Source organism: Dipodomys merriami, unplaced genomic scaffold (assembly GCF_024711535.1).
Source record: "Dipodomys merriami isolate MVZ:Mamm:240054 unplaced genomic scaffold, mDipMer1.0.p SCAF_57, whole genome shotgun sequence".
Classification (NCBI taxonomy): Eukaryota; Metazoa; Chordata; class Mammalia; order Rodentia; family Heteromyidae; genus Dipodomys; species Dipodomys merriami.
This window is the reverse complement of record NW_027206146.1, coordinates 7556906-7584725: the sequence shown is the minus strand read 5'-3', so window position 1 is coordinate 7584725 and position 27820 is coordinate 7556906. Positions and strand designations below refer to the sequence as shown.

General features: G+C 51.4%; 2 protein-coding genes across 6 annotated transcripts in view; one reads left to right on the top strand and one right to left on the bottom strand.

Annotated features, from left to right (window-relative positions):
* The window catches only part of LOC138812866 (zinc finger protein 541-like), a 28872-nt gene extending 14558 nt beyond the window's left edge, over window positions 1–14314 (bottom strand). For 2 of the 5 annotated variants that reach the window (XM_070001090.1, XM_070001091.1), the window contains exons 1-3: window positions 14203–14314; window positions 1586–1990; window positions 160–403 (exon numbers count right to left, since the gene is read on the bottom strand). In XM_070001090.1, the coding sequence (XP_069857191.1) occupies window positions 160–403; window positions 1586–1990; window positions 14203–14305 (752 nt within the window). In that variant the 5' untranslated portion in view covers window positions 14306–14314. The other 3 variants (XM_070001093.1, XM_070001092.1, XM_070001094.1) reach the window with 3 other exon arrangements.
* A 3594-nt stretch (window positions 14315–17908) lies between these two features.
* Window positions 17909–27820, top strand: part of LOC138812865 (BRD4-interacting chromatin-remodeling complex-associated protein-like) — a 35042-nt gene continuing 25130 nt past the window's right edge. Inside the window, 1 exon segment of the mRNA XM_070001089.1 lies at window positions 17909–17990. The gene's annotated coding sequence lies outside the window, so the exon portion shown is untranslated.

The following is a 27820-nucleotide window of genomic DNA, read 5'->3' as shown; positions in this document are numbered from 1 at the left end:
GGGCACACACAGGAGACGTGGCTGAAAAGATGACCTGGTAGGGACTGACCTCCACCACCCTGCCCTTGGATAACCCTTTATCAGAACTAAACAAAACCTACTGAACCCCAAGGTTGGATGGGGAGAGGAGCAGGAGTCAGCACTCCATTGTCTACGTACAGGTGGTCCTGCCGCTTGAAGGCCTTGCTGCAGACTTTGCAGACGTGCTTCCTCTCCTGGCTGTGCGTCAGGTAGTGCTTGCTGAGGGAGCTGGCACTGCTGAACACCTTTCCGCAAAGGCTGCAGTCCAGGAGCGGGTTCTGCGGGGAGCTGTGCTGCCGCTTGCCTTTCCGTGCGCTCCCTGAGGTGGCCCTGCCGCCTTCATCGGCCTCTTTAGGCACCTTCAGGGCGCCTAGCCCCAGGTCTAGACAGAGGGAGAAAGAACAGGTTATCACAGCCCAGGGCACTCCCCAAGGATGCTCTGCAGCTCTCCTGAGTGAAGGTTTTGCAAGGACGGGCCAAGACCTGGACTTCCAGCAGCTCAGGAGCACCAGGAGGGAATGAGGGCCCTGATCAGGCCCCACCCACAGGGCCGTACCTGGTTCCATGCCTGGTGCAGAGGGACAGGAATGGCAGCTGAGTGACATGACAGGCAGAGCTTGAGCCTACACCTTCACCTGCACCCACAGAAGGGCAATCTGCAGGGCAAAAGTGTGAGTCCCTGCACTCATCCAGCCGGGTCTGCTCTAGGCTTTTTACTTCAGAGGTGGCTTTCTACAAAGAGCTCCTGCAGGCACATTAACCTTCCCATTGCTTTTCCTCCTGACCCTGCATGGTGTCAAGAGGGTGTGAAGAGAGTTTTTCCAGGCCTGCAGATTGAACCCAGGACCTCAAAGCATGTGGGCAAGATAGTGCCACATCTCCAGCCCTTTTGTTTGCATTTCATTTTCAAGTCAGAGTCTCAAGTCACAGCCTTGAACTCAAGATCCTCCTGCTTCTACCTCCAGCAGGTATGTGCCACCGTGCCTAGCTTATATTAGGGTTTAAGTGGCCTCTGATGCAAGCCTTCCAAATAAAACCCAGCACATGAAAGCATATGTTTGACATGCTCCTGAAAAAAGCTGCCAAGTGCCCAACCGAACTGGTACAGATGTGAAGAACGAAAAAGGAATTGGAGTGGAACTGAGATTGCGATTCACTGCTAGGATGATGGGTCTATTTTCTTTTCCTCCCTTTTTTTTCCTGTTCTGAATCTCCCACCTTTTCTGTATCCCTTGGGGATACAGACCGAGTTGCCTGAGCACCAGCTGAGGACACTCAGGTGGGAGAGGGGAGGTATCCTCAGTTCTGAAAAGTTCAGCAAGTAGAGGAAGAGCACACATGTCTCTCTTGTTCCAAGGAACACAGAGTCAGGCTTGGGGAAAGAAGATTACAGGGCAGTTGACTTTAGGTCATCTGGGTGGGACAGGGACATAAAAAGCCACAGGTCCCTGGGTCACTAGTAAAGGAGGCTTGTCTACACTGACCCATGCAGAATCACCCCTGGATGGTTGGAAGAACTCCTGAGCATCCTGTTAGGCCCTTCCACCCAGGCAGGCAGTCTTACCTTGCAAGGAAGTCTGAGATTCGGAGTCTGCATATTCCTCCAACAGCTTCACAGAGTCACCGTCCTTCCCTGAGTACAGGGACAAAGTATCCAAGTTGTCCTCCAGCACCTCACTGGGCATGTCTGATGCTGGGAGACTGGGGTCCAGGTCTAAACCGCTGAGGCCGGCATAGAGCAGGTCTCGAGTGCTGGGCCCCAGGTCCCGGCTGACAGTGTCGTTGCAGTTGAGCCCCTGGCTGTCTGAGAAGGAAGGAAGGTGCATTTCTGATGGAAGGGCACCCTCGTCCTCAGGGCTGTACGGGTCCATGGCTCTCCTCTGCCCGGTCTTGGCCAAAAGCCACTCTGCAGATGAGCCAGGCTGTGTAAGGAGTCGGAAAGGAGAGAGCACCTGGCGGTGACTAGTTCCTGCAAACCAACACGGGGGAATCAGAATCTGCAGCCAAATGGGCAGAGCGTGGCCTTGAAACTCAAGCAGGCCTAACCAGGTCTGTGCTTGGCCACTTAAAAGCCACGGGACCTGGGAAGCCATTGAGCTTCTGGTGTCCTTATCTGTACACGAAGAGAGATGCATGAATTCCTTGCACATGCTGGACTGAATGCAACTCTTTCTTTAGCCTGGACAAAAATGTCAGACCCTACCTGAAAAATAACTAAAACAAAGAGGGCTGGGGTGTGGCTCAAGTGGTAGAGCGCCTGCCTGGCAAGTTGGAGGTCCTGAGTTCAAACCCCAGTACTGCAAAAACAGCAACAATGACTCTGGGAAACAACCCAAGGTTTTTCAGCCTCCAAGCAAGTCCCTATCAGGAAAAAAGATGACAGGAGCTGGTGGTAGAATGGGCAGTGCTTTAACTTACCCAGGCTTCATCATGTCCCTGGCTTGGCAGTGGAGAGCAAAGACAACAACCTGGCCCAGGTATCTGGTACGGCCTCCTGGTGCTGGAAGGAACAGAGAGAATTTTGTTCCCAAAGAATTGCGGTTCTGGGCTAGGAAGGTGGCTTAGTGGTAGAGTGCTTGCCTAGCATGCATGAAGCTCTGGGTTCCATTCCTCAGTACCACATACACAGAAAAAGCTGGAAGTGGTACTGTGGCTCAAATGCTAGAGTGCTATCTTTGAGCAAAAGAAGCTCAGGAACAGTGCCTAGGCCCTGAGTTCAAGCCCTAGAACCCTAGAACTGGCAAAAAAAATTTTGGCTCCCTGACAGACTAAGGCAAAGGTCTCGCCCTTATTTTGCTCAACTTGGCACTTTCTCAGGGAAGAGCTGGGTAATATGGAGGGCATTTATTGAAAATATCATAAAGAAAGTGAACCAGCCACTGCAGCCTAAGCAAAGCCTATTACTTGGGCAGTCAGATGCTTTGTGGGATAAGAGCTTTGAAGTTCTTAGCTAAATATAATCGCGCATAAGCCAGCAGCTGCACACCTAGAGATTTACCTATTGCAGCTGGAACTGGATGGTTACACAGAAACCTGCACACAGACGTTTATTACAGTTTTATTCACAACTGCTCAAATGTATAAGCCACCAAGAAGTCCCTCAATAGGTGAATGGATGCAAAACTCTTACATTCAGCCAGCAGGGACATTATCCTGCCATAAAATAGGGAGCCGTCAAACTGTCAAGAGAGATGGGAAACCTCAAAGGGTGAAAAAGGCAGTATGAGAAGGAAGCATGTTGTTTGGCTGCAACTACATGATGTCCTAGAAAAGGCAAAAGTCAGGGCTGGGAAGGTGGCTCAGTGGTAGAGTGCTTGCCTCACTCACATGAGGCCCTGGGTTGATTCCTCAGCACCACATAAACAGAAAAAGCTACAAGTGGTGCTGTGGCTCAAGTGGTAGAGGTCTAGCCTTGAGCTGAAGAGCTCAGGGACAGCGCCCAGGCCTAGAGTTCAAATCCCATGACTGACAAAAAAAAAAAAAAAGCACAGTGCAGGGAGGGAAAGTGAGATAAAATGAGGGAGGGGGTAAAAATGTTCGACAAGAAATGTACCATTACCTTACTGATATAACTGCAACCCCTCTGTATATCACCTTTACAATAAAATAAAAATTTAAAAACAAATCCTGTATGCAAATAATCACTTAAAAAAAGAATTGCACAATGTCATGGATGAACTCTAATGTAAATATAGACTTTGTTTACTTAAAGCTTCCATAAGCTGGGCACCCAGTGCCTCACACCTATAATCATAGCTGCTCAGGAGGCTGAGATCTGAGGATCATGGTTCAAAGCCAGCCTGGGCAGAAAAGTCCATAAGAGTCTTTTTTTTTTTTTTTGGTTCCGGTCGTGGGGCCTGAACTCTGGGCCTGGGCACTGTCCCTCAACTCTTTAGCTCAAGGCTAGCGCTCTACCAGTTTGAGCCACAGCACCACTTCCGGCTTTTCTCCTTTTGCATATGTGGTGCTGAGGAATCGACCCCAGGGCCTCATGCATACAAGGCAAGTGCTCTACCACTGAGCCACCTTCCGAACCCAAGACTCTTTTTTTTTGGGGGGGGGGGTCCGGTTGTGGGGCCTGAACTCTGGGCCTGGGCGCTGTCCCTCAGCTCTTCAGTTCAAGGCTAGCGCTCTACCTCTTGAGCCACAGCACCACTTTCTGCTTTTTTCTTTTTGCTTATGTGGTGCTGAGGAATCGAACCCAGGGCCTCATGCATGCAAGGCAAGCGCTCTACCACTGAGCCACCTTCCCAGCCCCCCAGCCCAAGACTCTTATCTCCAATGAACCACCAGAAAACCAGAAGTGGCACTGTATCTCAAGTGGAAGAGCGCTCACCTTGAACTGAAGAGCTCAGGGACAGCGCCCAGGCCCAGAGTTCAAACCCCGCAATTGACAGAAAAAATTTTTTAAAAAATATTCCATAGATTCCTGAGACTATAGAAGGCTGTGACTTAGACCTAAAAAGACTCTCTGAGCAAGGTCAAGCCTTGCTCTGTGTGAGCAAGAGGCAAAGGCCAAGGCAGGGCTGTGGCCAGCCTGGCTGAGTGGGAAGGCAGGCCTCAGGACTCAGAGCCAGATAAAAAGGCTGCGGGTTTTGTTGTGTTTCCTGCTCCAGGCATCTAGGGAAATCTTTTTTAAGTCACTACTTCACCACTAAACTTAGTGCATGACTTCACTGATCACACAGAACAAAGAATACAGTATTACCCAAACTAACCAGTTTAAAAAGCCACAAAACAATTACAACACACAAGTGGCAACAACCAACCCTAGGGGCTCAGGGAAGAATCTGACTCCCAGAGTTTCCATTTTAAAACACTGCTGGTGGCTCACACCTGTAATCCTAGCTATTCAGGAGGCTGAGGATCCTGGTTGCAATCAGCCCAGGCAGGGAAGTCCATGAGACTCATCTCCAGTAAACTACTCAGAAAAAGCCAGGTGCTGTGGTTCAAGGGGTACAGCCATAGCCTTGAGCAAAAGAAGCTTAGGGCTAGAGCCCAGACCCAGAGTTCAAGCCCCAGGACTAACTAAATAAAAAATAAATAAATATTATAGCATTCAAACATTCAAAGTGCCCCCATGAAGAGGCATGCAAACTAACAAAAAAGATAGTCTTAGCCAGGAGCTCATGTCTCTTATCCTAGCTACTCAGAAGATTGAGATCCGAGGATCATGGTTTGAAGCCAGCCAGGGGCAAGAAAGTCCATGAAATTTTTATCTTCAATCACCCGAAAGCAAGAAGTGGAGCTATAACTCAAGAGGTAGAGCACTAGCCTTGAGGAAAAAAAAAAATAAAGGGCTGGGAAAGTAGCTCAGTGGTAGAGCACTTGCCTTACATACATGAGGCCCTGGGTTCGATTCCTCAGCACCACATAAGCAGAAAAAAAAGCCGGAAGTGGCGCTGTGGCTCAAGTGGTAGAGTGCTAGCCTTGAGCTGAAGAGCTGAGGGACAGCACCCATGCCCAGAGTTCAGGCCCCACGACTGGACCAAAAAGCTCAGTCAGGAGGCTGAGATCTGAGGATAGTGGTTCAAAGCCAGCCTGGGCAGGAAATTCCGTGAGACTCTTACCTCCAATAAACCACTAGAAAACCAGAAGTGGCACTGTGGCTCAAGTGGTAGAACGCTCACCTTGAGCTGAAGAGCTGAGGGACAGTGCCCAGGCCCAGAGTTCAAGCCCCACAACCGGCCAAAAAAAAAAAAAATATAGCTCAGGGACAGCACCCAGACCCTGAGTTCAAGCTCTAGGACTAGCACAAAAGTAAGTAAGTAAGCCGGGCGCTGGTGGCTCACGCCTGTAATCCTAGCTACTCAGGAGGCTGAGATCTGAGGATTGCGTTCAAAGCCAGCCTGGGCAGGAGAGACCGTGAGATGCCTATCTCCAATAAACCACCAGAAAACCGGAAGTGGAGCTGTAGCTCAAGTGGTAGAGCGCTCGCCTTGAGCTGAAGAGCTGAGGGACAGTGCCCAGGCCCAGAGTTCAAGCCCCACGACCGACCAAAAAAAAAAAAAAAAGTAAGTAAATAAATAAATAAAGGTCTGTTCAGATGCTGCCCACATCACACAAATAAAATCATTCTGTGTCTGTCATCCTTCACTAAGCATAATGTTTTAAAGGTTCATTCACACCATAGCACGTATCCGTATTTCATTTTTATGGCTAAATAATAAAATATATATACTACTTCACTGCCTGGATAAACCTAACCTCAACCTGAAAGAAAAATTATAATAAAAATAAATAGCAGTGAATGTTTATTGAGGCTTTATTATGTACCAAAGAACTACTATAATCGCTTATATTTTCTTTAGTTCTCATATACCTCTTGGGGACATGTACTATGTTATTAACTTTATTTCATTGTAAGGAAAATGAGGCCCAAAGAAGTAAACTTGGCCCAAGTCAGTTTGGATCCAACCGTGAGTGATCTGATTTGAAAGTCCTTCTGCTATTATTACACACTTGAGATTGGAACACCTGTCCAACCCTCAGTACCTCCATTTCCAAGTTGAAAAATCAAGTGAGAGTCCTCCTCTAGCCATAGAACCAATGTATAACTTTAACCGATGGTTAACTCATTTCTCTGATTACTCAGAGGGTCGATTTCGGGTTTTTACAAAGTAGAACCAGGATACTTACAAAGGAAAATCCTTTTCTAGAGTTAGCTAGTGGATGAAACCACAGTTTCTTACTCTCCAAAAGCTGATTTTAGCAGGAAATGCAAATAAACATTAAAAATCAAGTACATTAATTTTCATAATAAAGTGATTGCTGGGGACTACAAGGGGTTGGAAGGGACAAAACCAGTTTTGTGATACTATTCAGAATTTATCTGTCTTGCTCAAACTCTGTGAAGCCTCTGAGAGATTCTGAGACTTGTTATCTCAAGAAGTTGGATTGAAAAGCAGATATGAGAATCCAGATGTACTCCTAGAATTCCAACTGCTCCAGAAGCTGAGGTGAGGACTGAGGTTTAAGGCTGTCCTGGGAAAACCTGTAAGACCTCTATCTGAAAAGCAAACTAGGACTGGGGGCATGGCTCAAGCAGTAGACCATTTGCTTAAGTAAGCACAAGACCTTGAGTTCAAGCCTCAGTGCCACCAAAAAAAAATAGTAGTAAATCAATGACATTCTTCTTATTAAATTTTATTATTGCTATTTTATTTTTGCAGTGCTGGGAATTAAATCCACAGAGTCATCCACTGAAGTCAAATATGTTCACACGGAGCTGCAACCCAGCTCTATTACTGCTACTTTTAAAATCAATTATTAGTCTGCAGATGTAGCTGAGTAGAGCACTTGCTTCATGCAGTACATTACAAGTGCATAGTTAAAATCAATAAGCCAAGTGCTGGTGGCTCACCCCTATAATCCTAGCTACTCAGAAGGCTGAGATGTGAGGATCACAATTCAAAGCCAGCCCAGACAGGAAAGTCTGTCAGATTAACCATGGAAGTGGCCCTGTGGCTCCAAGTGGTAGAGCACTTGAACAAAAAGAGTTCAGGAACAGTGCCCTGAGTTCAAGATCCATCACTGGTCCAAAAAAAAAAAATTAATGAACACCTTGAAAGTTTATTCAACTTCTAATATATCCCATATCAGTAGATACTGGTTGACATAAACAAAACTCTCTGGGAGTTTTCCTCAATAACTGTTAAGTGTAAAGGAAATCTAAGCTACAAAGTCTGAGAATCACTGCTCTAAAATGAAAAAGTCTAGTGTGTTCACATGCACCCAGGATAGTGTCCCTAAGAGAGAAACAATGCAGTGGAGATGTAGCTGAGTGATAAAAGGGCCTGCATATACAAGGCCCTGGACCCAGCCCCTTGAGCTGCATACACACACACACACACACACACACACACACACACACACACACACACACCCTCAAAAACCAAAATTCCAAACTGGTAGGTGGTATGCTTATTGGCTTATTCAATTATTATTTTTTGCTGCAGTGCTGGAGACTACCTAATTCAGGTCCTTGTACTCCCTAAGCAAACACGCTTATTACTGAGCTAAAATCCTCAACTCCTTAAATGTTAGCCTATTAATTTCATTGCCAGAATTTCAAAATCAGGTTTCATTTGATGTGAATTTTCTGGCCACTACTCAGAATTAAAAAGTACTGGCAAGGGCTGGGAATGTGGCTTAGTGGTAGAGTGCTTGCCTAGCATACATGAAACCCTGAGTTTGATTCCTCAATACCATATAAACAGAAAAGGCCCAAAGTGGCCCTGTAGCTCAAGTGGTAGAGTGCTAGCCTTGAGCAAAAGCAGCTCAGGGACAACACGCAGGCCCTGAGTTCAAGCCCCAGAACTGTTTGCTCGCTCTCTCTCTCTCTCTCTCTCTCTCACACACACACACACACACACACACACACACACACAAGTCCTAGCAATTCTGGCATGTCTTTTCCACCTGGCTATTCCCACTGGCTGGCATCACTTGGCTTGTAGCAAGCCATCCAGTGAGCTACAATCCTTCCTCCTACCGTCCTTGATCTGCCTATTAGGACCTAGTTACTACCCTAAGCTCCAAGGAAAGAAAAAAAAATAACTTATGCAATAAACACGAACAATGAAATATATCAATTAATCAATGCCTGCATTCCTCCAAAGAAGCCAGCTGCAATACATGCCACTTTTCCTGATCAGATTCCCCAAAAGAACTACTTTGATCTCCCCACTGGTATAGATACTATCAAAATGATTCGATTCTAAGGAAAGAAGGATGTGACAGAAAAGGTGTATTGGGACAAGTACCAATCATGGAGACTCACCAGAAGAGCAAGGGAGTGACTCTCTAGGGAACAGGTGAGACCAAGTTAAGCTCCACGGGGTGGGGGTTCAGGTGACAATCAGACCTTGACTATTTTACTTCTGGAAAGCTGGGTAGTCATTTCAGAATACGCATCCAATATCTTTTGATCTGAAAGCTGGTAGTGGGAAGGAAGGGGTCATTAGAACTTGGGTATCTAAAGAAACAAGGAGATAGGTTTGAAAAAGAGGAGTGGGAGATAAAGTTTTGGGAAGAAAAATGTTTAAAAAAGCAATACTGAACTGAGGAGCTATCAGTGGGGAGTTGGGAGGGGGGATCTTGTGTGAGTACAAAGAAATTATTTTAAATTTCTTTATCTCTCCTCACCTCTGAAAGGGACCAAGAGGGTTTTGCAAGGGGGAAAAAATTGCAACTTTTTGTTCTTAAATTGAAGGGGAGGAGAGGATTGGAGAAATAAGTATTAGATGAGATACTGGAAGAACTTGGGTTGGTTTGCTCTAAGTAGAAAAAAATATTTCAAAAAAGGGACTCCAGATGAGAAGAAGGAATTTTTGCTAGGAAGTGACCCCAAAATGGAGTTGGGGTGGTGGGGGGAGAACAAATACTGATTGAAAGACAAAACAAAACACAGTACTTTTGCTAGAGCGTCCTAAAAGTCTGGGAGGGGCGTGATCAGGAAGGCTTAGGAGAGGTTTTTGTTTGCGCTGAAGACCCTCAACTGGGTCTTTCCCCCCTCCAGCCCCTCAACAGTTGTGGGGTGCTGGGCCTAGAAGGGCAGGGCGAATGCAAGGCCGGGGTGCAGCGGGCCCGTGTGGAGGGCGGTCGGGTAGGGCCCGCGGCGCGAGCTGGGGGGCTGCGAGGGGGCAGTTGGGGCCTGGTGGGGCGGGGAAGGAAAGGAAAGCGGGTGCAGCGAGGCCAGGAGCCCCGATGGAGCCTCCTCCAAAAGGGGAAGGGCTGCGGGGGTGCAGCGGGGCCTGTCGGGGTGCAGAAGGTGCGTGCGTGACGCAGGGTGGAGGGCGTCCTTCGAAAGGGAGGCGCCGCCCCCCCCGACTTAAAAAAGAAATACCGAGGCGAATGGGGGTGTCAGCAGGGGAAAAGGGCTGAAGTTAGAGGAAAGGGGTGGGGGGATCAAAAAGGGGGTGTAGGGAGACAAGGGCAAGGGGGGCAAGGGCAGCAGCAACCGGGTTTTACCCGCCCCCGGGGGCTCGCGCGCCGGGGGGCCTCGCGCCTCGTGCCTCGCGGGCCTCAGCAGCGGCCGCCAGCCAGACCCCACGGCCCCGGGTCTGCGCACGCGCAGCCCGGATGCGCGCGCCTCCCCTCCCCCACGCGGGCCCCGCCCCCCCCACCACCCCAGGGCACGCTGCCTGGCCCAAGGCCTGCGTGCACGCGGCGAGGCCTCTGCGCGCGCGTGCGTGCGTGCGTGCATGAACTCTCCCGAGAGAGCGGCCTCGCACATCGCCGGGGGTCCTCAGCCGCATGCTTGCCCGAGCTGTGCGCGCAAGGCTGGGAGGAGAAGGGGCGTGGTCGGCGAGGGGCGTGGTCTGCACTGACCATGTGACCCACGGTCAGTGGCCAAAGGAGGCGGTTGGTCGCCATTTTGGAGAGCAGGCGGTTAAAGGTGAAGGGATTGGATGAAGGTCAAGCAGAGGGAAGGGGCTGCGGCGTGGGGGCGGGGTGCCATGTGTGCTGTGTGCATTCTGCGGCTGCTCTGAGAGGCAGAGACTGCAGAATCGATGCCAAGCTGCCTGGTCCAGACACCCAACTGCCTATAACAGGGCCCTGATTGGGCCTTCAGGCCTTAATCGTGGCTGCAGGAAGGGGGATCTCCTAAATCAGTAAAGGAAGTCCCCCTTTCTCAGTTCCCCATAGAGGAAATGGGCGTGGAAGAAAAAAAGGTAGTTAAACATTATTTTCTAGGCAATATTAGGGCCACCTTGAGCTGCTACTCAAACGCTGTAATCTGTGTGTGTATGTATACACACTGGGGCTTGAACCCAAGGCCTGGAGCAAGAGCTCAGGTTTCTGGCTGGTGGCTGGTGTTCTACCACTTGAACCATCTGGTATTTTGCTGCTTACCTGTTCTAGATAGAGGCTGACAGACTTTTCATGCCTGGGCTGGCTTCAAACCTCTATTCTCAGGTCTCAGTCTTCTGAGTAGCTAGGATTACAGATGTGAGCCACCCACGGTGCCCAGCTTTGGCAAGTTTTTAGGACAAGAAGAATTTAGCCTTTGCCAACCATTTGCCTTTTCTGGAATTTCTTTTCTTTGTGCTTTTTGCAAGTACCAGGATTTGGACTCAGAGCCTAGACTTAGATAATCCTATTATAGCCAATTTGATCACAGATGTAAACTTTATACAAGCTGTGTGTCTTTTGTATATTAAAGACAGGACGAAGCTTGTCCAACTGAAAGGAGGGCTAAGCTCAATAGCTAGGCAATGCAAATTAAAACCAGATATACTATCACATATTCACAAAGTTGGCTGATTTTTACACATTTCCTATCAGGAAAAACAAGGGGAATGGACACAGTACTAGCAACAAAATGGATAAAGTTACATTGTGGAACAGTTTCACCTTTTTGAATAAAAATTACACATACACCATGTTCCATGATCCAGTAAACCCCACAATCCAGAGTTTGACTCCAGAGAAATTGCTAGTCCTGTGCACTAAGAGGCATACACAATGATAAGTCATAGGCAGCTGGGTTGGACTCTAGATTGGATGATCCTAGAACAAAAAGATGGAAAAAAAGAAAGGAAATTAGAAGTCAAACCATGAAAAACAGAGTTTATTTCATAGGAATGATTTGTGCTTTTTTTTTTTTAACCCCTTTTATTTCTATGGTTGTTGGACACAGAGATGTGTGTGTCCCAGGCTGACCTTGAACTCACCATCTGCCTGTCTCTGCCTTCCCAGTGATGGTACTATTATTTTCACACTTTTGTTTTGGGGGTTTGTGGTTTTGGGGCTTGGACTTAGGACATTGGGGCTGTTCCTGAGCTCTTTTGCTCAAGGCTTGCACTCTATCACTTCAAGCCACAGCTTCACTTCTGTTTTTTTGTTTTGTTTGTGTCGGTCGTGGGGCTTGAACTCTGGGCTTGGGCACTGACCCTCAGCTCTTCAGCTCAAGGCAAGCGCTCTACTGCTTGAGCCACAGTCACTTCCGGTTTTTCTAGTGGTTTATTGGAGATAAGAGTCTCATGGACTTTCCTGCCCAGGCTGGCTTTGAACCACACTCCTCAGATCTCAGCCTCCTGAGTAGCTAGGATTACAGGCATGAGCCACCAGCGCCTGGCTTTCACTTCTGGTTTTTAAGTGGCTAATTGAAGATGGTCTCACTGGGACTTTTCTGTCTGGGCTGGCTTTGAACTGCAATCCTCAGATCTCAGCCTTCTGAGTAGCTAGAAGGCAGGAATCACTGGTGCTCAGCTTGTTTTCACACTTTTGACAAGTGTTTGGGCAAAAAAACAAAACCAGTGGAAATTGGACTCTTTCCATGCCATACAATAATACAGATGTGTTCCCATTTACTAATAAAGTTTTAAATGCAAGCAAAATAAACATATACAGTAAAGTGGCACGCAATATGGTCTTGTTTTAGTTGTTTACTGAGGATTAAACTCGGGGGCTTACGCTCAGCAGATGCTCTGCTACTACTCCCAGCCCAATTATTTGTAAAAAGAGATATTAACCCCTTGTCTAAAGACTCACATTCTGTAAGTGCAAGCATATGAGAAATCAATCATAAGAGGTCAGCAAAAAGGAACTGTGGAAGTAGAAGAGAAAAACAATAAAAGGGAAGCCCCAGCAAAGCTAAGGTAGAAGAGTGCTCTCAGGGAGCCAGGGGTCCACCTGGCCTTGGACTCGACTCTTACACCTTTTCCTATTATCTTTCCCCTTGGGCATGGCTCCGTCTTACTGTGACTCACCTTTTGAATCATTTCCTCCAAGCAATTTCAACCTCCTCACCCAGCCTGCCCTCCAAACTCCTTACCTGACCACTCAACAGCCAGATGTCTTCTCCAAGGTTGCACAACTGGCAGGAGCAAACCACTAAGCTAGCCTGACAGGTTCTACTTGAATTAGAAATCACAGATCTTCAGCAGGCACCAGGCCATCTCCTTAGGTGTCTAGGGTGCTGCTCCATATAAGGCCAAGCCCTACACAGAGAATCCATTTAGGAACTACTGTCACCTATCCCTAAAGTCAAGCTCTCTATTCTGCTCTTTTTTTTTTTTTTTTGTCAGTTGTGGGGCTTGAACTCTGGGCTTGGGTGCTGTCCTTGTGCTCTTCAGCTCAAGGAGAGCGCTCTACCACTTGAGCCACAGCACCACTTCCAGCTCTTTTTTTTTTCTATTCTGCTCTTTCTTTGCTGCTTCTAAGATGAGCCTCTTTGGTCCCCAGCTCCTGAGACCATCCTGTCTCAAGCATTGGGGGCACCTACCTCCTACCTCCTTCCTCCTACCTTCCTGTGTCATTCCTCCTCCTCCTCTCTTCAATCATCTTCTCCCCTCTGCCAGACCATATAAGTCAGAGTTCTTGAGAGGAATAGAGTTTGGATATGTAGAATTATAGAACATGTATAATTATGATACTTAGAGCCCTGTACAAACTCTAAGGGTTCCACATGTGAAGTCCAGCCAGTATATCATGAGAAAGATTTGGGCAAAATTATGCCATGGAAAAATGAATTCAATCCATCTTCTAGGATACAGATATAAATATTAGGTTGAAATAGAGGGAGAATTGGGCAGGAGGTGAGAAATCTGTGTGAATGGTCCTGTAGCTGGTAATGTTGTGAACCTTGTCATTTGTGTGTGTGTGTGTGTGTGTGTGTGTGTGTGTGTGTGTGTATGTGCATGAACTCAGGGCCTGGGTGCTGTCCCTGAGCTTTTCATTCAAGGCTAGTGGTGTAGCACTTGAGTCACAGCTCCACTTCCTGCTTTATGTGGATAGGTGGAGATAAGAGTCTCAGAGACTTTCCTGCATTAGGCTGGCTTCAAACCACACTCCTCCAATCTCAGCCTCCTGAGTATCTAGGATTACAGGCTTGAGCCATTGGTGCCTTTGCAGCTTCTTCTTTTTTCGGTTGTGGGGCTTGAACTCAGGGCCTGAGCGCTGTCCCTGAACTTTTTTGCTCAAGTCTAGCACTCTACCACAGTGCCACTTCTGGTTTTCTGGTGGTTAATTAGAGATCGATCAAATGTGATCATGGACTTTCCGGCCCTGGCTGGCTTTGAACTGTGATCCTCATATCTCAGCCTCCTGAATAGCTAGGATTATAGGTGTGAGCCAACAGCGCCTGCCCTCACAGCTTCTTAAAGCTACAACTTGCCCCCTTGGGGAGTGGACCAGGTTAGTCAATGATTAACACCGTGGGTGGTTGTCTCTCACCCCGTTTCCTTTGGTGTCTATCAGTAAACAGGTGAGAACCCCAGTTTGCTCCCGATATCGGAGGAGGGGCGCCTCCATCCCCAAGGTCACAGTGTACTGGCATGGCTCAGCGTCCCTGGAGCTGTCAGACGCTGGCCCTGCCCTCTGAAGCCCCGCCCCGCGACCCACCCGCAGTCGGCCCGATTCAAATCCAGCCAATGGCAGCGTGTAAACAAACCTAACCCCGCCCATCGACGAATAATTCCGGGAGTCGGACGTAAGGCCCATTTAACCCGGTGAGGAACTGGGGGCTGGACGGAATCTTGACCACGCCCTCACGCTTGGGCCAATAGGAAGGTAGGCTCCGCCCCCCGCACTTGCCGCGCTGAGGACCCGAGGCCGGGCTGGGCTCGCTGCTGCCTGATTTCCCAGCGTTTCGGGCCGGCTCCCTCTGTTCGGAGGGGGTGCGCGCGCGCGCTCTGAGGGCAAAGATCTTCCCGGATTTTTTCCATTTTTCTCCTCTCTTCCTTTGCCTGGGGCAAAGATCCCAGATCTCAGATTAGTGCAACAGTCACGTGTTCTGCTCGAGTGAAACCCTAAACTACAGATAAGAAAGTACTTGGATTGGCCAAATTTTCTTTACACCCGCCAGGGTGAGGGCGGAGCCGACGACGTTGTTTTGACTTTGGAGAGGGCGTGGTTCGGACGGTAAAGCTCTTAGCTATCCAGAGCCAAGGCCTTGGGTTCAAATCCAACATCTTCAAAAAGGAAAAGTGAATACATAGGGTAGAAAATATGGCACTTGGCAGGAAAGCGATCTATTCCTGCTAGAGGCATTATGGAGCTAGTGCACAGAGGTGAGACAAGGCCGATCTCAGCCCTTCTCCTAACTAGGATCACAGATATGAGCCAAGGAACCCAGCTCCAACTCAGTTTATCATCTGGGATTTAACAGTTTATACCTACTTCTTAAGTAGGAAGGGAGCATGGTATATCACGTTTAAAGAAAAGCATTTTTTCCCCCTTGAGCCAGGGGTGTCCCTATGTAACCCAGGCTGGCCTTGAACTTGTAATCCTCCTACCTTAGCCTCCTGAGTGCTGGGATCATAGGTGTGTGCCACTATACGGCGTCTGTTTCCATACTGGCCCCCAAGTTAACCTTTTACCATCCATTTTGCAGCTCCTGTCCACAGGAGATTTCTCAGACCTTACCAACTGCTTCCAAAATAGCATTGACAACTTGTAAGGTCAGCTCTATAGTTTAGGCTCTCAAGGACTGCAGGACCCAGAGCAGAGCAGGAAGGATGTACATTCCATCTGGAAGACAGGGGCTGGGTTCTGCCAGCTCTTCCACAACCCTGGCTCAGTCTAGGGATGGAGGACAGACCACATTACACCAGAGAAACCTGGGACCTGTAGGTATGAATGGTCAAGGCAGGAAACCGAAGTCAGGAGGCTTGTGTTAAGCTTACTTGCTCTATTGCTAAGAGTTGAGCTGTATGGGAGGCAGAAACTGGGGACTCTCTGGGCATCAATACCCTTGGCACCTGTTAGAATAAATTTCCTAACAGCCTGCCAGTGCCCAACTTCAGTCTTCTCCTCCCCCACGGCTGGTAGTTATAACAAGCTCACTAGTGCCACCCTTAAGAGATCCCTAGGTTACAAGGAAGTCCTCAGCCTGTAACTGGGGCCCCACTTCCTGCTCACAAGACCACGGTCAAAACACTCCCCCTTTTTGGACCTACTTTTGTTTACTGTAAGCAAAATGTCTCTAGCTGGAAGTAACAATGTCTCCCCTCCCATCCCCTCACCCCCGTGGGAAATTCTGATTGGACACATGCTCACAAGAAGCTCTGAAGCTTAAGCAAAAGCAGGTCCTGAGTTCAAACCCCAATACCACACACACCAGACACACATACACAAAGCACAGGTCAATCGATCGGGGCAGATTATGCAAAAATAAGGTCTCAAGGGATACATTACTGTTTGCCTTCGGAGGGGTCCACATAACTTCCAAGAATCCCAGATAACCACTGGGTAAATTTATTAACTTTTTTTTTTGGGGGGGGGAGAACGCTCTAGCTCTAGGTAGCCCAGGTTGTACTCAAAACAAGATCCTGCTGCTTCAGCTTCTGGAATGCAGGGATGACAGGCATGCCTCACCCCACCCAGCTTGGAATTTATAGTTTTCAAGGAATTCACCATCAACAAAACAAACAACCGGCATTTCCCCAGAAGTTCACTCCTCCCAATAACCCTATCAGACCTGTCGTTTTACCAGGATTTTTTTTTTTTTTTGGGTCCCATCGTGGGGCCTGAACTCTGGGCCTGGGCGCTGTCCCTCAGCTCTTCAGCTCAAGGCTAGCACTCTACCACTTGAGCCACAGCGTCACTTCCGGCTTTTTTTCTTTTTGCTTATGTGGTGCTGAGGAATTGAACCCAGGGCCTCATACATGCAAGGCAAGCGCTCTACCACTGAGCCACCTTCCCAGCCCTTACCAGAATTTTTGAGATGAGGTAATGGAAGCACAGAGAGGCCAAGTAATTTCCTCAACACCACACAGAGACAAAAAACAACAATTAAAAAGTGGATGTAAAAAACAGCATGTGAACCAGGAACTTGACTGGCTTAAAACACGTCTCCAGCAGTCATTTACTAACACATTTATTAACGATTACGCTATTGTGCACCTCCTGGGTGCACTAGCTTAGCTAGGGTCCTGGGAAGACAGAAGGGGTTAAGAGACCAGGATAGGAGTCTCCGCCCACCCCGCAGGGCACACAGTGGGCGCTCACCCAGCGTGAGGGGCATGGCCGCGAAGATCCGCGGGTCCCGTCCGCCAGACGCTCCCGGCCCAAAGATCGGGGGGATGGAGGGGTGGGAAGGGGGGAAATCCATCGAGGCTGTGCCGAGCCGCAATCTCAGACTCGGGTGAGGGATCGAGCCACAGCCCAGGTCCAGATCTGTCACCCCCTACCCCCGCCCAAAATCCCCGTCGCCGTCCACCCGGTCGGTCGGATGCCGAGCTCCTGCGCGGCGCCACCTCGGGACAACTCCAGCCTCCAGCCTCCATCCTCCACTCTGCTATGACCTCCGGCTTCCAGAGCTCGCCCTGGGAGGGTCCTCCGGCCAAACCACCGGCCCCTAAACGGGCGCCCCCTCCTCAGGTAAGCTCGGCTCCATGGTGGGGGGGGGGAAGGGAAGCGTCTGAGCGAGCCCCCGCCTCCTGCCGCCCGGACCCCGGCTTGCGGCGGCCGACAAACTGCACCCTAACCGGGGCAGGCGCACCGCAAGCCTTGGGCGGAGCAAGAGCGAGGGGGCGGAGCCCCGGCATGCGCAGCTTCCCATTCGTTATCCATCCCGCCGCTCGGATTGGCGGTGTGATGATTGGTTCTTTAAGGCGTGTAGGCGGGGCCTCCTTAAGCTCAGCCCCCGTGGAGGGCGGAGGGAAAAGAGGAGGAGGAAGAGGAGGAGGAGGAGGAAGAGGGGGGGCGGGACACAAAACCTTCAAGGTTTTTTTTTTTTTCCTCCTTTTGCATTTAGTTGTTTTTTTAAATCATCTTATTTATTTATTTATTTATTTTTTGCACACCCTCAGGGCGCTCCGGGGAGCGGGCGCGGGCCCGGGGCGCGCGCGGGCCGAGCGCGGGGTGGCGGCGGGCCCGGGCGCCGCGGAGCCGCCGCCGCCGCCATGCGATCAGGCAGTGCGCTGACCGGCCCGGCCGGCCGGCCCCTTCTGGGTCCTCCCTGTGCAGCCCGTGCGGGGCCGTCCCGGAGACCCCGCGCCGACGGCTGCTCAAACATCAGGGTGAGTTTCTCACAATGTAGCAATTTCTCTTTAAATCTCTTAACTCTCTCTACCTGCGAGTCGGGGCTGTGACAGGGCGCAAAAGCGAGGGGGGGAATGGGGGTTGGCGGCGAGGGTGTGTGTGGGGGGAGCCGGAGCCGGGGCCGAGCCCCCCCCCCCGACACACACTCTCAGCCCCCCAACCGGGGCGCAGCGCCCGCCGCCTCTCCGCTCTCCTTTTTTTTTTTTTTTTTTTTTTTGCTCGGCGGCGCCCACCATCATCTTCAACCCACCCCACCCCGGCTCTCTCCCGCCACCGTCGTCACCCCGATCTTTCGGGGACCCCCCCTTTTCTCCCTATATACACACACACACACACATACACAACCGGCGGCCCCTGCCCCAGCCCGGCTCCCGGTGCCTCCCCGGCCCTCCCGCCGGCGGCCCCGGATACAATGGAGCGGCGGAGAAGCGAGACCCGACGTTCCACGGGGGGAAGGGCGGGACCCCCCCCTGCCTCGGGGGACCCCCGCCCCTCGCCCGCTCCCCGCCTTTCGGGGTGTGTGTGTGTGTGTGTCGGGGGAACCGATGAGGGCAGTGGGGCAGCCGGTGGCTATTTCCCGGTCCGAGGCGAGCGAGCCCTCCGTTTCTCCCCGTCCCCTGCGCCCCCTCCCCAAAACGCTCTCATGGATCGGGGAGGGGGAATGTGGGGGTGCCGGGACACCTCGGCCTGCTGGGGAGGGCTGGATGGGGTCTCCCCCTCCCCGCCGCCCCCAAACAATGAGCGTAGTTAACTTGCCCCCCACCTCCCCGAGCCAGGGACCGGGCGGGCCCCCGCCCCCCCAACCCCAGCCAGCGGGCCCCAGAACTGGCGAACGTTACTGGAGGGGAGAAAAGGGGGGGGAGTCCCAACTCCTGTCATGCCCCCCCCCCCCGATCTCCACCCGGACGGGCCGGGAAGGGGAGGCACCAGGCCCAGCCCGGGCACCGCGCTCGGGTGGTGACCTTTAGACAAAGGCAGCCCTTTCCCGGGGGTGAGCCCGGGCCTCTCCGGGCCCCTCGACGGGCACCGGCGGGAGGGCGGGCGGGAGGGAGGGATGGCGGCGGAGGAGGAGGGACGAGCCATCTGGTTTTCCCATCCCTGGCTGCCCCCTTCGGCTGCTTCCCGGGCTCCTGTCACGGGCGGCAGCCGGGAGAACCAGGGTCTGCCCGGCCCTGCCCGGCCCTGCCCGGGCCTTGGTCGGCCGCCAGCCGGGAGGGAGGACCGCGGCGCGGGCGGGCGGGGGCTGGAAGGCACCGTGGCCGCTTCCTCCCCGCGCGCCTTTGTTTTGCTTTGTGGTTCTGAGCAGCTGAACCTCGGGGCTAGTGGGGGTCAGAGGCCTCGGGGTCACCTCTCTTGGGGGAGGGGGGAGAGTCTTGGTGACAGCTCCGACATCCCCCCCCCCCAGGCTGTGGGTACCAGTTGGTGCCCAGCCACCCCCGTCCCCTTCTTGCAATAAAAATCTAGGGACACCTTTACCCCCCCCTCCCCCCAGACTCTAGGCCTGAGATTTAGGATTAGCTTTCTGGCTTTCATGCTCTCTCTGCATCTGGGCTGGGGGAGGGGGGACCCTGTCAAGGGGGACACACACCCCAGATGGAGAAATGGGAGACAGGTCTCTCAGGGACCATCCCTTTCCTCTGCCCCCATGGACTTCCGGGGCAGAGTTACCTCCCCTGCCTTTCCCCAGACCTTCCCCCTCTCCCAGAAGCCGGAAATAACCACAGCTCTATATGGGAGGAGGGGAAGAGTATTATGGGTTGTCAAGTGTTACCAACCCCGGGTCTGTTATTGTCCCCATTCTCCAGGCGGGCTCACTGAGGCCCAGAGGGGTTCAGGAGCTTGCCTCATGTTTTGTTTACATGGCTCTGCCATGGGAAAAGGCCAATCTGTGAGGTCTTTCCTCATGTCTTTGTGGCACACTCTTGGCCTTTGGATTTCAGGGGTCCTGGGTTCCCCCTAAAGGAGCAGGGAATGTTTCCTCCTGAGATCTGGTTTAGGGAAGGAGGGAGGGATAAAGAACAGCTGGAAGGGTAGGGACTGCCCTGTTGGGGTCCCTGATCCTCTACCCTGTGACCTGCTGTCATTCTGCCCTGGGATGCCAGCTGACTGGTCAGGCCACGACCTCCTGTAACCTTCCAGCAGACCGGTCACCTCTTGGCTCAGTGTCATGCGCACATGACAATAATTAGAGTTGGGATAACTGACCCTAGGTGGGAAAGCATTGTCCTGTGGGTGTGGATGCTCGGGTGAGCAGTGAGGCCTCTGGCATAGACTCCCCCCCCTCAAGTAAGGGGAGAAGGGGGGGACTGGAGCTGACAGGGGCGGGGGCGGGAGGGGGGACAGGGCTGGCCCCAGCCAGTACATCCACTACCAGGTGTTGCTGGTGATCCATTTTCTGCCAGCTGAGGCCATGGCTGTTGGTGGGGGACCCACTCCAGGCCAGGCTGCAGGGGTAGAAAGGGGGAGCTGCCAAGTTGCTCTCAGCACTGGGGGATCCCTGTGGCTTTAGGGAGTCCCCTCTCTGATGCTCCTTGCAAGGATAGCAGGCATGGGGAAGAGACTTCCTGGAGGTTGAGTGAGAAGGGAAGGGTGGAGGCAAGGGAAGCTTAGAGCTGCCCTCTGTGGGGGGTGGGGGGAGAGGATAAGGGAGGAGATGCCCACAGCTGACTTCCTTCCCAGAGGCCTCCGGGGCCTTGGCCAACTTTTTGTGGGGGAGGGGCTGGGGTGGGATATGGAGTCTGTCTGACACTACAGAAGGTCCAGAGAGGGACATTTCGGATAGGAGGGGAGGCCCTGGGGTGCAGGAGCAGCTGCCAATCCTCCCCAGGCACTCCCCCCCAACCAGCCCCACCCCCACCTACCAGGCTGTCTTGACTTCTGGTCTCAAGAATGCACCAGGCTGCTGCGGAGGGGGGGGGGGGGGGAGCTAATTGGAAACAGGGAAACAAGGGCCTGGGATGGGATGAGAGCCTGGTTCTCTTCCTCCTGGCTGTTTTGGGGGAGGTCTCCTGAAAGGTGTCCACAAGTATAGCCTCCCTGTGAGCAGACACAGCATTCTTCCCCCTCCTGGCATCGCCATGTCTGTCCGCTCTCTCTTGCCTGAGTTTGCTCCCTCAGGGTCACACCATGTCAGAGCCTGGTGAATAGTCTCCAGGGCGTCCCCCAGTTCTTCCTGCAGCACCCCCCATTCGTGTTTTGTCCCCGTTGACTAGAGCCTTTGTGTCAGTGACATGCAACTTTCCCCATCCAGAGGGAGAGATTTCTGCGTGGCGTCTGTTTTGGTTTGGGGGGGTGGTGGTGGAGCTGGTGGCAGGGGAAGCAATGTTCCCAGTTAAAATTCCTGAGGGCCTACTGTGTGCCCAGGCCCTGAGGATCCATCTGGAAATTAGGACTCAGCCCAGCAGGAACCCTGAATTAGCTGCTGCAGGGTTTGATTAGTTCTGTCTGGGTGGCCTCAGCTGCCACCAGGGAAGAAGTCTCTCTCTCTTTCCCTCTCTCCCTCCCTCCCTCCCTCTCTCCCTCTCTCCCCCTGCCTCTCTCTCCCTCCCTCCTTTCCCTTTCTCCTTTTATTCCCTTTTCCTTAAATGATACATACCCATGGGACAAATTTCAAATTCCAGAGACACAATGTCCCCTCTCTGGCACCTTTGGTGTCCCTAGCTCTCTTCCCCAGGGACAGACGACACCATTGAGAGGTTCTCTGTGTGTACCCGTTGTGTCTTCACTGTGCCCACATGCTAATGTGCTCTCCTGTGGTTGGGCATGTTGTTTTTACCTTATCTTCCCCCCCCCGCCCCCCCCCCCCCACCACATGTAGATCTTCATCTTTTTCTTGACTTTGTTGTATTCCACTGGCTGGACAGACCTTGTTTTCTGTCATGGGCGTGGAGGTGTGGCTCAGGCAAGGGGTCCACTGGTATAGGTCCTGCTGGGAAGTGGTTGTGATTGGATTGCTACATCAGGATCTGCAAATCGGACTCCCTCCTCCCTCCCTGTTTTTTGGGTTTTTTTGGGAACAGAGTCTTCCTATGTATCCTGTAAGTTTGAAGATGGCCACCTGAGTGCTGGGATTACAGGTGGGCGCTACTATTCCTAGCTGTGTTCTTTTTTTGTTGGTCATGGGGCTTGAACTTTGGGTCCCTGAGCTGTTCAGCTCAAGGCCAGTGCTCTACCACTTGAGCCACAGCTCCACTTCCGGTTTTCTGGTGGTTTATTGAAGATAAAAGTCTCATGGATTTTCCTGTCCAGGCTGGCTTTGAACCATGATCCTCAGATCTTAGCCTTCTGAGTAGCTAGGATTACAGACATGAGCTCCTGATGCCAGGCTGCTGTGTTATTTCTCTAATGTTGTAGTTTGAAAGGAGTTATTCTCTGTCCTGGTCAATCTCAGTCAACCTGTCTGCTAGGCCTAGCTCTCTTTGCCTCAGTGACCTTGCTCTTCTGCCTATGGCCAGCATTACATGCCTGTTACTTGTTGGGGGACAGGAGTGCAGACCCTGGAACCCGACTGTCAGTTTGAATCTTGGTTCTGCCACTTGTTGGCTTTGGCAAAGAGCTGGCTGACTCTGGGACTCAGTCTTCCTCTCTGTTGAGTGGGTTCATCTCTGGCCCTACCTTGTCCGGTGGCTGCAGTGTTATGTGACATTTGTAAAGGTTTTGGTAGTCAGTGTGGCTGTGACATTTCAGGCGCTTGGTATCTTTTCTGCCCTTCTGGGTTGTGAACCCTCAAACTGGCAGACACAAGATTGAATAAGTGTGGTTTTGGTGTTGATGGCACTTGAGTTTTAAATTCAGGGCCTTCTGCTTTCTTTCTTTGTATATGCTGGTTCTGGGACTTGAACTCAAGGCCTGGGTGCTGTCCCTGGGGTTTTTGTTGTTGTTGGGTTTTCTTTTTGCTCAAGGTTAGTACTCTACTACGTTATCCAGAGCTCTACGTCCAGCTTTTGGGTAGTTCATTGGAGATGAGAGTCTCACAAACTTTTCTGTTTGGACTGGCTTCGAACCATGACCCTCAGATCTCAGCCTCCTGAGTAACTAGGATGACAGGTGTGAGCCCACAGCACCCTGCCCTCTCTGCCTATCATAGGTATACACCTCATAGCTAGGCTACAAGCGATCCCTTCCTTGGTAGGGGCAGTACTGGAATTTGAACTCAGTGCCTTGGACTTGGTAGTCAGGCAGGCACTCTAGCACTTGGGCCACCCCTGTGACCAGAGCAGTTCCTTCTTGTTTCTCATTTTTCTGGTCTGGTCTGCTGCCAGCCAGGCATACCGATTCCAGGAATTCGCAGATGACACTGGCAGTTAGTTGTTCTCACTGTGATCTGCAGACTCTTGGCATTGAGTTTGGGCCAGGCACACGGGGCCTGTTTTGCCACTTGGGAGAATGGACACAAGGGACAGGGGCAGCTTGCACCATGCCTGGCATGCTGTGATCATGACTGTGATTTAAGTTACGTTTCAGGTTAGTAGGTGAGGTCTCCTATGAGATCAATACCCAAGCACCATTGCCTTCCCCAGAAGTTAGCCTTTAGTTGGCTTTGGTTTGGTGCTGAGGTTTGAACTCAGGTCCTCCCACTTAAAGCTTTTGGTTTTAGTTTGTTTTCTTTTCAGATAGAATCTGTGTGCTTTTGCCAAGTTGGCCTCAGACCATGATCCTCCTACTTCTGCCTCCTGTAGCTGGGATTACAGACGTGCGATTATGCCTGGTCCGTCCGTATTTATTTTGGTGATGTTGGAGGTGCTTGTGCTAATCACATCCTGTGCCACTGCGTCCTGTCCCTCCTCCCCAACCAGGGCTGGCATTTTAAGCACTAGGTAACATTTAGGGCAGTAAAGCACCCACCGGACTGGAGAGAAAAGCCTAGCCAGCCAGCTTTGGTGGAAACTTCACCAGTGTCTTTCCTAACAATTTTCTGCTGATCTTTTTTTGGCCTACTTTCCCCTTCTCCTGCCCCACACTATTTCCCTCCCCTTTTTTTGTTGGCGTATTTTTTAATTTTTGGGTCCGGTCCTGGGGCCTGAACTCTGGGCCTGGGCGCTGTCCCTCAGCTCTTCAGCTCAAGGCTAATGCTGTACCACTTGAGCCACAGTGTCACTCCCAGCTTTTTTCTTTTTGCTTATGTGGTGCAAAAAGGGCCTCATGCATGCAAGGCAAGTGCTCTACCACTGAACCACCTTCCCAGCCCCGTATTTTTTTTTGCGGGGCGGGAGGGGGGTGTTGGTTGTGGGGCTTCAACTCTGGGCCTGAGTGCTGTCCCTGAGTTCTTCAGCTCAAGGCTAGTGCTCTTACCACTTGAGCCTCAGCACCACTTCCAGTTTTCTGGTAGTTTATTGGAAATAAGAGTCTCACAGAGCTGGGTGCTGGTGGCTCACACCTGTAATCCTAGCTACTCAGAAAGCTGAGATCTGAGGATCTTGGTTCAAAGCCAGCCCGGGCAGGAAAGTCCGTGAGACTTTTTTGTTTGTTTGTTTGTTTGTTTTGTTTTTTGGGTCCAGTCATGGGGCCTAAACTCTGGGTCTGGGCGCTGTCCCTCAGCTCTTCAGCTCAAGGCTAGCACTGTACCACTTGAGCCACAGCGCCACTTCTGGCTTTTTTCTTTTTTCTTATGTGGTGCTGAGGAATCGAACCCAGGGCCTGATGCATGCAAGGCAAGCACTCTACCACTGAGCCACCTTCCCAGCCCCTGTGAGACTCTTTTCTCCAATAAACCACTAGAAAACCAGAAGTGGCGCTGTGGCTCAAGCAGTAGAGTGCTCGCCTTGAGCTGAAGAGCACAGGGACGGAGTTCAAGCCCCACGACAGACCAAAAAGAAAAAAAGCCACAGACTCCTGCCCGGCTGGCTTTGAACCATGATCTTCAGAGCTCAGTCTCCTGAGTAGCTAGGATTACAGGCGTGAGCCACTGGCACCTGGCTTGGAATATTTTTAAAGTAAGTTCTAGACTTCATCTCATTTCAACTATTATTTTTTATTATTTTTTTTTATTTTTTTGTCGGTCGTGGGCTTGAACTCTGGGCCTGGGCGCTGTCCCTCAGCTCTTCAGCTCAAGACGAGCGCTCTACCACTTGAGCTACAGCACCACTTCCTCAACTATTATTTTTTGTTAGTCTCTTGAACTAGGTGCTAGGGCCTAGGTGCTGTCCCTGAGCTCTTTTGCTCAAGGCTAGCGCTCTACCACTTGGAGCTACAATACCACTTCCAGTTTTTGAGTGATGAATTGGAGATAAGAGTCTCTCAGAGACTTTTCTCTTCTGGCTGGCTTTGAACCACGGTCCTCAGATCTCAGTCTCCTGAGTAGCTAGGACTGCAAGCATGAGCCACGGGCACCCAGCTGTTTATTTACTTTTCTTTCTTTCTTTCTTTTTTTTGTCAGTTGTGGGTCTTGAACTCTAGGCCTGGGCGCTGTCCCTCAGCTCTTCAGCTCAAGGCAAGTGCTCTACCACTTGAGCTACAGTGCCACTTCTGATTTTTTCTGCTTATATAGTGTTGAGGAATTGAACCCAGGGCCTCATGCATGTGAGGCAAGCACTCTACCACTGAGCCACCTTCCCAGCCCTGTTTATTTACTTTTTATGTGGTGATACTGGGGTTTGAACTTAGGACCTTTTGCTTTCCCTGCTTTTTCAAGGCCAGTTGCTCTACCACTTGAGCCACAGCTTCTTTTTTTTTTTTTTGTCGTTCAGGGGGCCTGAACTCTGGGCCTGGGGGCTGTCCCTCAGTTCTTCAGCTCAAGGCTAGTGCTCTACCACTTGAGCCACAGCGCCACTTCCAGCTTTTTCTGCTTATGTGGTGCTGAGGAATCGAACCCAGGGCCTCATGCATGCAAGGCAAGCTCTCTACCACTGAGCCACCTTCCCAGCCCTGAGCCACAGCTTCTCTTCTGGCTTATCATTGGTTTATTGGCGATAAGAGTCTCACGGACTTTCCTGCCTGAGCTGGCTTGGGATTGTGATCTCCAGATCTCAGCCTCCTAAGTAGCTGAGATTACAGGTGTGAGCCCCTGGCCCTGGCTCTTTCCAGGATTTGAGAGGATCCAAGGGAAGGACACTCATGCTGGTGGTGGCAGCAGACTTCTGAGTGGTCCGTCCAGTGTCTGTGTCCCTTATGTCCCCACTGGGCAGTGAATAGCTGTATCTGTGTGACTAAGGCTTTGGGGTCCTCCTTAATGCCCCCTAGAGTGCTGGCTGCCATGGACTTCTGTCTTCCTCAGGAATTACAGGCATGTGCTACCACTCCCAACTTCACTTTTAGTCTTGACAAGTATTTGTGTGCACTGCTATAACCCACACAGAATCAAAATACACCAGTCCACATCCTTTCCCCCAGCATGCCATTGCCGCTTTTCCCAGAGGGTGTGCCAGGTCACTGTGACCATGCACACACAGTGTCGTGGGACTAAGGGTGTGGCCATTGTTGGGGGTGGGTGCTGAGGTCTCAAATGCTTACTACCAGGCCCAGCCCTCTGCTTCCCTTTGTCACTGCATCTCTATACTATACCCCTGGGAAATGGGGTGGGGGTGGGGGGAGGTGGCTGGGGCTTACCCCCTGTCTAGGAAGAGCTCCTAGTATCTACTGAGACCTTATTTGAGACAGGGTATCACTTCCTGCCCAGGCTGGCTTAGATCCTTGACTCTCCCAATCTCAGTCTCCTATATAGCTGGGGTGACAGATGTGCACCGCCACACTCAGCTATTGGTTGAGATGGGGTCTTGCATAAATGCCCTCACAACTATGGGGGGGGGATGTTCTGGAGGACTTTCATCACCCAAGGGCTGCACGGCTGGTGGGGGGTGGGGGAATTGAGGCTGGACCAAAGGTCAACACCTCTGGAATAAAGCAGGGAGTTTCCAGAAAGAACTTAGCCCAGGTGAGAGAAAGTCAGGGACAAAGGTGTCTTGGCCTGGAATTCCCTGGGTTGGATGGAGGTGGGACCATGTGACGTGGCTCCCGGTGTCCCTATATCCCTACTCCCAAGTTGGTGACCTGGCCAGACCCCTGTCCACACCTTACCTGTGACCTTTCCATCTGATTTGCCCATACTTCCTTGGCCTTCCCCCACGGTCTCACTGGGGATTCAGGACGGGCAGGGCTCGAGGGAGCCTCCCTTACAGGGCACAGAAGGAAGGGGCCAGGTTAGAGGTTGGGGGGGCAGGAGGTGTCTGCAGGCACCAGGGCACTCCTACCCCCTTCCCCCCCTCCCCGGGGGTCTCCATCTTTGAGAGGTCCTTAGGAGTATGTGGTGGTGTTTTAGTGCTGGGATTTGAACTTGGGACCTGGAACTTGCTAGGCAGGCATTCTACCACATGAACCACACTCCAGCCTCTGTGGTAGTTCTTAGTTTGAGGAAAGTGGGGGAAGGGAGTACTGAGGTCCTATTAGGAAACCCACATTTATTTATTTATTTTATTTATTTTTTGGGTCCGGTCGTGGGGCCTGAACTCTGGGTCTGGGCGCTGTCCCTCAGCTCTTCAGCTCAAGGCTAGCGCTCTACCACTTGAGCCACAGCACCATTTCCGGCTTTTTTCTTTTTGCTTATGTGGTACTGGGGAATCGAACCCAGGGCCTCAGGCATGCAAGGCAAGCACTCTCATACTGAGCCACCTTCCCAGCCCAGGAAACCCACATTTGACTCTGCACTCTAGAGCTTGGTGAGAGCGCTCAGGGGGCTCTAGCTGTGGTTAGGGGCTTGGTCCCCATTGAGGTGGGCGACCATGATAACATCTGTTACCATCCTCATGATACCTGGTCCAGGAACTGATCTAGAACCTTCCTAAGTATTGGAGGGCTCCACTTTACAGATGAGAAA